At 60.9% G+C, this 9,167-nt stretch overlaps 1 protein-coding gene across 1 annotated transcript in view; it reads right to left on the reverse strand.

Annotated features, from left to right (window-relative positions):
• Positions 1 to 9,167, reverse strand: part of USP19 (ubiquitin specific peptidase 19) — a gene marked incomplete at its 3' end in the record, with an annotated part of 13,073 nt that overhangs the window by 1,156 nt on the left and 2,750 nt on the right. Inside the window, 21 exon segments of the mRNA XM_010131647.1 lie at positions 324 to 540; positions 1,054 to 1,164; positions 1,817 to 2,181; positions 2,271 to 2,408; positions 2,643 to 2,761; positions 2,937 to 3,077; positions 3,379 to 3,480; positions 3,636 to 3,746; positions 3,912 to 4,022; positions 4,095 to 4,253; positions 4,408 to 4,541; positions 4,628 to 4,829; positions 5,137 to 5,351; positions 5,670 to 5,785; positions 6,292 to 6,363; positions 6,458 to 6,614; positions 6,740 to 7,007; positions 7,277 to 7,354; positions 7,356 to 7,688; positions 8,018 to 8,151; positions 8,703 to 8,831. Coding sequence (XP_010129949.1) covers positions 324 to 540; positions 1,054 to 1,164; positions 1,817 to 2,181; positions 2,271 to 2,408; positions 2,643 to 2,761; positions 2,937 to 3,077; positions 3,379 to 3,480; positions 3,636 to 3,746; positions 3,912 to 4,022; positions 4,095 to 4,253; positions 4,408 to 4,541; positions 4,628 to 4,829; positions 5,137 to 5,351; positions 5,670 to 5,785; positions 6,292 to 6,363; positions 6,458 to 6,614; positions 6,740 to 7,007; positions 7,277 to 7,354; positions 7,356 to 7,688; positions 8,018 to 8,151; positions 8,703 to 8,831 — 3,412 coding nt within the window.

The raw sequence follows: 9,167 nt of genomic DNA on the forward strand, positions 1-9,167 counted from the left end.
AGGGAAGGCCAGCCCACGGCTCCTGGCTGCCGGAAGGATGGTGTGCAGGCCTTGGTGGCTCCTGGGAAACCCCTGCTGCCACCCAGACCCACTGGCTGGAACCCACACTGCTGCCTGCCTCACCATGCTTCCTCTGGGGCCAGGACTTCAGGCTTGGTGAAGAGATTGAGGCACTGCTCCAGCGTGAAGTGGCCAGCCCGTGCTGCTTCACTGGCTGAGCCTCTGGCTGCCGGAAGGATGGTGTGCAGGCCTTGGTGGCTCCTGGGAAACCCCTGCTGCCACCCAGACCCACTGGCTGGAACCCACACTGCTGCCTGCCTCACCATGCTTCCTCTGGGGCCAGGACTTCAGGCTTGGTGAAGAGATTGAGGCACTGCTCCAGCGTGAAGTGGCCAGCCCGTGCTGCTTCACTGGCTGAGCCTGGGTCCTCCATGCACTCCAGCTCCTTGGACTCCACCAACACAAATTCCTTGAGGCGCTCATTGTTCTTCCATACCAGGGCGAGGGAGCAGTCATCTGTCAGCTCCAGAGGGGTGTCACCTGTGAAGGGGCACAGACCTCACACCCCTGTCCCACCAGGCCACCTTGCTGGGGCTAGAAGCTGTCTTGTCCATCCTGGCTCGATATGGAGAGCACGCAGCACTGCCAGGAAAAGACAGACACCCCATGGCCAGATTCACCACCCCAGGGCAACGGGGCCCCCCGGTCAGCAAGGGGCAAGGCTGGCACAGCCCCTCTCAGCAGCACCTATGTAACCAGCACTGGATGCGGGCATCCCACTCAGACAAGAGCTGACCCAGAGAGCACAGCCCCACTGCGGATGCAGGAGGTTGAAGGGAATTGGTCTAACTGCTGAGGAGAGCAGGAGCTTCCGTGCAGCAGTGCCCTGCCTTCCCCTGTGCCAGAAGCAGCTTTCACTGTCCAGCCTGGGGCCACTGTCACATCCGGGTTCACCTTGTGCCAGGCAGCCTTGGCACCCTGGCCAGGCAGATCCACCACCCTGCTAGAGGTCACAAGGAATCAAGGTGATGCTTTTCGAGGCTCTGAGCTCACCTTTATCTTCCAGCTTGTGCTCTCGGTTGGCAGCATCGATTTTGTTGATATAGAACTGCGTGGCACGGGCACTCAGCGAGTCTGGAGTGTGTTGGTACCCAGGGATGGCAGCTGTGGACAAGCAGGGACAGATCTGAGGTGGCACTGCCTGTCTGCCCTGTGTAGGGGCCAAGAATTTGGAGTGCCCCCACCCCCACCTCACATGCTACAGGCCTTGCAGGGACAACCACGTGCCCCGTGTCCTTGACTATTTTTAGCAGGCGTCTGCCCCTGGCAAGCTGTGCTCCTCTGCCTGCGTTGCCCCTTCACTGCACATTGCTGCCATCCTGAGACGAGTGCCTGGAAACGTGACAGCTGGGCAGCTGAGCGAGAGGCTGCTCCCGTGCAGCTGAGTCAGAGTGAGGGAAACGCTGCTCTCGCAGCCCTGAGGGGCTCAGCCCTCCCACAGGACTTGGAAGCTTCTGCCAGTCCCTGCCTTCCCACCCCTCCCACAACAACACAACACTCCTGCCTCTTTCCTCATCAGGCCTCTGCTCTGCCCCACGGGCCCTGCCAGGGCAGGGCAGAGCGTGGGCAGGCAGGCATTTCAGGTGGGGCAGCACCGCAAAAACACAGCTCCCAGGGCCTCATTTATGTCCCAAGGGTCTCTTGGGCCAAGCTCGCACAGGGATGCTGCAGCGGGATGTCACCCCAAGGAGGGAGACTTGCTCCTGTTTTGTCTGAGGGCTGCCCAAGACGTGGTTAGCACCACAGCACCTCTTACCTTCTGGCTTGAGGGCTCTCTCATAGGATGGCTCCTTCTCGCAACAGCTGTCGCCCTGCGACTCCATGTGCTCAGAGAAGCCCGAGTCCAAGCTCAGCAGAGAACTCCTGGTTGCCAGGACCTTGCTTCGGACAGTGTCAGAGTCCCCCACCTCCGAGTGCAGTTCAGGCACAGCCGGTGAGAGCGGGGGCTCCTGCAGGAGGCTGGAAGCCTTGTCCTCATCCCCCAGCTCAGAGGTGGAGGTGGCTGCTGCACAGCTGCTCTTGGCCAGGGGCTCCAGCTTGTCCGGGAGCAGAGGCTGCAGCCCCTGCTCCGGCGACATCCGGCCCAGCTGGAACGGAGGCTGGAACACGCTGACAGAGTACCTGGGCAAGGAGGTGGCAGTCAGAGCCGAACAGGTACAGGACTGAGCTCAGTCCTGGAGCAGAAGCACCCTCCTTCCCTGGGCCCTCACCTTGCGTAGCCCTCCAGCAGCTGGGCCAGACGGGCGTAGGTGAGACGGGACTCTGGCACGCTGATGAGGAAGGGGAAACCGATGTTCTCGGGGCGGCACAAAGCCTTGTGGTCTGGCCAGTGTGTTTTCTGACATGCCCTGTAACATATACGGCCCTGGCTGAACCCAGCACCTGCGAGCACCCTGGGCGGGAGGAGCCTGGCAGGGCCAAGAGGGGTGTGCTGGAGGCAAGGGCAGCGCCGCAAGCCAGACTGGCTCCCTCCCAAAGGCCAGGCCCACCCCAGCCCACCTCCTCCCAGTGGGTTGAGCTCTCCCATGCAGCCCTTCAAGGCAGGAGACTCTCCTTCCCTGACAAGCACCAAGCCAACTCACACATTGCAGTAACCGACTCGATAGCACCTCGTGCAGCGCTTGAGCTTCTCGTCCTCTGCCAGCTGCTTCTTCTGGCAGGCTGCACACTTGGCGACGGGGCCGCTAGGCACCTGTGGACGCTGCCGGAGAAAGGACCCATTGGGCAGGGAAGGGCATGCGGGCAGGACAAGGCAGCCTCGGTTGGCATCCATGCTCACTGCAGCTTGTCACCCTCGAGTGCAGCTCTCCCCCTGCAGCGCAGCCCCACCTGCAGGCTCCCTCTGTGCCTTCCAGTAATCCCAATATCCCTCTTACCTGCTGGACCTGCAGCTCCACCACCCGCTCCTTGGCCAGCTCTGGGGACAGCACCTCGAAGCAGAGCAGCAAGTCCGTGGGGGAGACCGTGTCCAGTGAGTTGGACGGCAGAAACATACGGTGGAAGCGATTCTTGATCACCTGCCAGGAAAGCAGGGGAGTAGGGCCATGGGAGGGCTGCCCCTCTCCTGAGAAAGGCACAGACCCCAGCCTCACAGCAAGGGGAGGGTGGATAGCCCTTGCCCTGCTGCAGTGGTGCAGCCCTCCTGAGCAGGGATCTGCCCAGCAGCACCCAGCTGCCACCCCTGGACAAAACCTGACCTGTGGACACATTGGATGTGGGCAAAGCAACTGTTGGTGGCCCTACTCCCTGCAGAGCTGTGGGAGCCAGGGCACCCCAAAGAGCAGCCCACGGCTTGCTCTCCAGCTCGAGCACTCTCACCTCTGCCAGGCGCAGGTTCTCTGGTTTCACACGCACACTGTGGGCCACCGAGTCAAGAACCTCCATGGCACTGGAGTTCTCCTTGCTGATACTCACAAGGAACTGCCATCAAGAAAGTGTCACATCAGTCACATCATACCAAGGCCTGTGGACCCTTACTTAACACAAGGCTCAGCCTGCTGGCACATGAGCAGCTGCCTGGGTCACCTCCAGGAGCTCGTTCAGGCTCCTTCCCCAGAGAAAATGGTGTCCTTTACCTTGATGGGTTTCTTGTGTGGCTCCTTTGCAAAGTAGTAGACAGTCAGCACCTTCTGCTTCTGCGGGAGGGGCACGGGGAGGTACAGGAAGGGGTCAAAGGTGATGGACACCTGCAGGTGTGAAAGCACACTCAGTTACAGGAAGTGCTGGCAGCTGAGATCAACAGGACAGCAGCCCCAGCAGCTCCAAGATCCAGTCTTGCCCTGTGACTCTGAGGGTCGGGAGCCTGCTGCTGCGCAGCCAGGACAGGGACAGAGCCTCCAGGGCTGCCCTACCTTGGAACACACTGGGCACACCAGTTTGGATTTGTACTGGCCCTGGAAGAGGTCCACGATAAAAGAGTCGTTCCTCATCTTGTGTCGCTGCCAGGCCTCCTCAGCTACCACCTGCAGGGAGAAAGGGCTCAGCACTATGCTAAAAACCCAGGCCAGGGCAGCTCTCGGAAGAGGCATCCTCACCTCGTCAGGCCTCCCATCCGAGTCAACAGTCTCTGTGTAGGGCTTGTTCTGGATGCGGTTGAGGTCCTCGTGCAGGCCATCGAGCAGGAAGGCCATGAACTCCTGAGCATCGTGTTGGGCATAGCCAGTGAACTGGCTGGCCTTGCTGGCCACGATTGCCTGGGGGGAGCACAGTAGTCAGGGCTGTCCAGCAGCACCGGCTGCCCCACGCACAGATCCTAGCAGCACCCACCTTGCTCTCCAGGGCATTGGCAGGGCAGCCAGGTGCCCCCCGAGGAGTGCTGGGAACCCACAGCAGCTCCCGTGGCCCTACCTTCAGCTTGGAGGGCTGGAAGGCATGGTGCGTGCCCTTCCACAGCGCTCGCAGCAGCATGGCAAAGCCAATGGCCAGGCGTCCCCCCGTCCCCAGTGGGTTGTTGCAGTTGATTTCTGACTCGAAGGACCGATCTGTAAGAGATGCAGGAAAGCGAGGGTGGCCACTGGCTGCACCGCCCGAGCTGCAGGGCTCTGTGGGGCTCCCAGCGCGGGCTCACCATGGAAGTAGTCGCGCAGTTCCCGGGTGTTGGACAGAGACTGGATGACGCTGTTCATGAAGCAGGTGTTGCCCAGGTGCACCAGCCCTGTGAAGCCAGGCAGGCAGACCTTCTTCTTCTCGTCCTCATCCTCGTCGTCCTCCACGCTCTCAGTGCTCACCGGGCTGTGTGTCATCGGTGGTACCATGCACGTCGGTTTGGGCTGCCAAAGCAGAGACAGGTGTCAGGGTGCTGTGCTCAGGGGGTGTCTCTGGGAACACCAGGGGAACCCGAAAGCCCCAGACACCTCCAGAGAGGGCTGGAGCCATCACACCATCTCCCACCAGGCTGGGATAGACAGGCCAATCGCTGCCCCGGTCTGCCAACTATGACCAAGGCGTGCCAACTCCTCCTCTAGGAACAGTTTGCCAATCCCTAGAGCAACACTGAGGAGGTGGGGTCCCACAAGAGGGACAAGTGGGCCCCCCCTTTCCACGCACCCAGGTCAAATCCAGCATGATCCCGCTCACCGATGGGATGTGCGGCTCTTGCTTCACTGCCACATGCTCTGGAGCCGTACGGGCTGCCACGCCATCCAGACCCCCATCTTCCACACGCGGCTTCTCTTTGTCGCTGGCTCGGGCCTCCTCCTTGCTGGACAGGGGATGCTGGTTACTGCCTGGGGGGTTCTTGTCCAGAGGGGTAGGGCCTGTAGGCATGGCAACCTTTGCACCACCCACTGCACCTTAAAAAGGGGGAAGGGTGGGCCTGTGGTTAGCAGCACCGCGCGCTGCCCCCAATGGGGCTGAGCCGCTCGGTCCACGCTCACGCACAAGCTATCTCCTACCCCTCTTCCCCATAAGCACGGGGAACAGCGGTGCCCTTCCCTTAGCACTTGGCTTGCCCTGACCCACATCCCTCCTGCCTGCACCCACTCAGTGCCTCTCCTTGATCACAACCCCACACCTGAGGATCCAGCAGCCTCTGGCAGCTGCCAGTGGTGAGGAGGGCCTGTGCCCCACCAGGTGTGACAGGCAGGCAGACAAGAAGGCAGGGTGCAGACCTCGTGTGGCTGGGGCCTCCAGCCCGCCCCAGCGCTGGCTCTGGCGTTTCTTCAGGCAGACGTCGATGCGAGACACTGTGAAGTTGTATGTACACTGGTCTGGCTCAATAAGGTTCCTGCAAGACATGCAGTGAGTCAGGGGTACCCCAGACCTCCCCCAGCAGCCTCAGACATGCCAAAGCCTCTGCAAGGCAGGGCCGTGGCCTCCAGAAGTAGAGACCTGGCTAGCACCAATCCCTAGGTGGAGACCTGGCAAAGCAGGGCAGGAGCCCTCAAGCCTGGTCACACTGAGCACACAGAGCCTGGCAGGTCCATTCTGCTTGGCTCCACATGTGCCCTCCCACTGGACATTCTGCCCAAAGTGCACGCAGGCTGCTCTGGCTCTGTCCCCAAGGCCTCTAGAATAGGCTGGGGGAACTGTGGGCAAGGAGGCATTGGGATCTCCAGCCCTGCAAGCCACCAGCAGAGCCAAGGCAGCCCAGGCATGGGGCATTGGGGCAGCACAGTGTCAGGGGACCCCCTGGAGCAGAAGTGAGCATTCCCTGCAGGGAATGGCTCCTGCTTCAGCTCTGCACCCTTCGCTCCCTTGCCTCTGTGTGGGCAAGAAGGATGGGAGACATACCTGAGCTTCACCTGCCACCGGAACACTGTGTGGGGCCCGCAGCCAGGATGGAGGCGAAGGAAGTTTGCGTCACTGCAAAGAAATTGGGAGTGAATGAGAAGTGAGCGAGTAGCTCGGCTACAGACGGAAGCTCTGCACCAGCCTGGCACCATCCTGAGGCATGTACCTTGTCTGGAACACCAGTGTGAAGTCTTGCTCCCGGAACAACACCTTGGATGTCTCCTTGTGGATCTCCTTCACGTAGACATGCACCACCACCAGGTCATTACCCTTCTCGTATGAGTCATTCTTGACAAAGGACAGGCTCACAAAAGGCTCTGGCTCTGAGCGAGAAAAGATGAGGAGAGAGACATTACCCTTCTTGCACACCAAGGTAGGCTGACCCAGGAGAGGTCCCGAGCACATGGACCTTCCTGACCAGGCAGACTCCTGGGCTCCAGCCACTCACCATCAGCTGCTGCTTCCAGAGCCACGTCATCCTTGGACCAGTCCCGCTTCTCACTGTCTCTGCCCAAGGAAGAGGTGGCTGCTGGAACTGCCTTGGAGCTCTCTCCCAGGACAGGCGTGCAATCCCGGCCCCGCAAGGCCTCAGTGGGGTTCCCTGGCTGCAAGACCCTCTTCTCCACACAGGTGGCCACTCGGTGAGGGAAGACCTCTGTGGTAGCCGCAAGAGATGGCATCTCCACGGGAACAGTCTCCTTGGCCAAAGCCACAGCCTTTCAAGACAGAGGGACACGGTGAAAAACAGACTCCGCCATCCCTGAACTGTGCTGGCCCACCCTCTGTGACTCCACATCACCTGCTTCCCCCACACAGCCCACGTTCAGCTCAGCACAGCAACCACAGGGTCCACCACCACAGCCAGGCCCACGCCAGGTCTCAGCACCACCCGCGGGACCCTGAAGCCCATCTCATTGGCAGGGATGGGTGCCTGTGCACGGGACAAGGGAGCAGGGGTGCCCCGGTCAGCCAGGTGCTCAGGTACCTTCTCCAGTGGCGGTGCAAGGTCTGCGAGGGCCGTGGGTGCATCAACCTGGCTGGCTCTGCCATTGCGGCGGCTGCCTGACTGTCCTCCCGCTGTGCCCTTTGCTGGGCTCCACGCTGCCAGTGACCCTGGCATTCAGCTCCTCCTCAGCGGGAGCCACTTTGAGGTATACTGCCCGCTTGGCACTGGGGCCGCTTTGTGTCCCTGGGCTGGCTGGGCTTTTCCCTCCCAGGACCTCGCTTCTTCCCGGAGTGCGCTTGGGGTTGGAGGGCTCCCGCCGGGGCCTGGGTGGGTCTGCGACTTCAGCCCTCGGCTCCTCAGGGGCCAGTTCTGCAGAAGCAGCCTTCTCCTTCCCGTTCTCCCAGCACATGGCTCCTTTGGCTGGCTCTTTGGGTCCGTCTTTCCTTCTCTTCTGTGAAAAGCAGTGCAGCACAGTGGGAAGGTATCCACGTAGCAGCACCTCTTGTACTCTCTGCCAGCCCCTCACCCTCACTCCCCAGTTCCAGAGCATGCTGGGGGTCTGCTCCAGAACCTGGAGGCTATGTGGCAGGCAGAAACAGGGGTATGATGACACCCACCTCCCTGGGGCAGGCAGCTGGCCCACTGCCCTCACACAGCACATTGATGCAGGATGTGCCCCATGCTGCTCCCTGGGCAGCTCAAGAGCGGAGAGTGAAACCCTCGCTCCAGCTCCCCTGGGCTCTGTAAGCTCCCTCAAAAGGCAGATCCTCCCCTCCTCACCAGAAGCGAAGACCAGGTATGGAGTGGGATCTTCTTCTGAAGCACGAGCTGTAGAAAGTTGCCCTTCTTACACTGGACCTTGCTGCAGGAGCTCTCAATCTCCTCGTAGAACTGACAGCTCCACTGGCGCCCGTCTGCAAGCAGAGGGGGACCAGCACCTCAGGCAGCTCTCCAGACAGCTGTCGCCCAACCCACAGCCCCCTTCCACCTGCCCCAAGGATCAAGGGAGCTCTCATCCAGAGCCAGGGAGGCAGCAGGCAGGCTGCCACCATACCCCAGGAGCCTTCAGCCAGCTGCCCTGGATTTGCTTTGTACATCTGGCTGGCTTCTTCCCAGAGGGAAGGCCCTGGGCCTCCCTGCTCTCAGGGACACAGTTGCTTTTCCAAGGGATACTCAGGGCCGACTCAGTCATCCCAGCAAGCAGGGGACAGAGACATATGAGCACAGCAGCGGGCACTTGTTCACCTGGCACAGAGGCCAGCTCCTGCCCTCCCCAGCTCTACACGCCCTTCTACAAGGCTCTCGTATCGGCCCTGACTGCTGGCTGAAGCTGTGCCAGCTGACAGGAGGGCATTGCCTCGGAAGGAAAGGTTTTCTGCCTGCCTGGATTGGCCCCACGTCTAGTCCAGAGCTGTGCCAAGCCCTGCTGGAGAAACGCCTGCAACAGTTGCTCCATTCCCTGTACCTGGTAGCTTGACTACACAGTCTGTGTCGGTGAAAGCAGCATCCACATCCTCCACCTTCAGAGCTCCACTGCCCAAGTTCAGCTTGACGATGATCTCGTCAGCATTCTGCTTCCAGTCCAGCAGCAGCTCTGGGAAGAGGGAGGGAAGCATCACCCACTTGCTGGGGCATGAGCCTGCAGTGTCCGCTCCTTGGCTGGGGAGCATGAGCCCAAACACATGCTCGGTTCAAGGTCAATGCAGGGGACACAGATCATGCCACTTAAACAATACACTGGTGACCTGCTCTCATCAGACAGGCCACAAACAACAGCACGTGTCGCAGCAGGGCAGGGGAATCCCGGTGGGAACCGGGGAGATCAGAGAGGCAGTGCTTCTCTCATGCCCGTCGCATCCAGCCGTGGTGGTTGGAAGAAGGAGCGGCTCCTACCAACTGCAAAGCGCCTGCTGCTTTCCCATGGAATGAG

Source organism: Buceros rhinoceros, unplaced genomic scaffold, assembly GCF_000710305.1.
Source record: "Buceros rhinoceros silvestris isolate BGI_N320 unplaced genomic scaffold, ASM71030v1 scaffold23762, whole genome shotgun sequence".
Taxonomy (NCBI): domain Eukaryota; kingdom Metazoa; phylum Chordata; class Aves; order Bucerotiformes; family Bucerotidae; genus Buceros; species Buceros rhinoceros.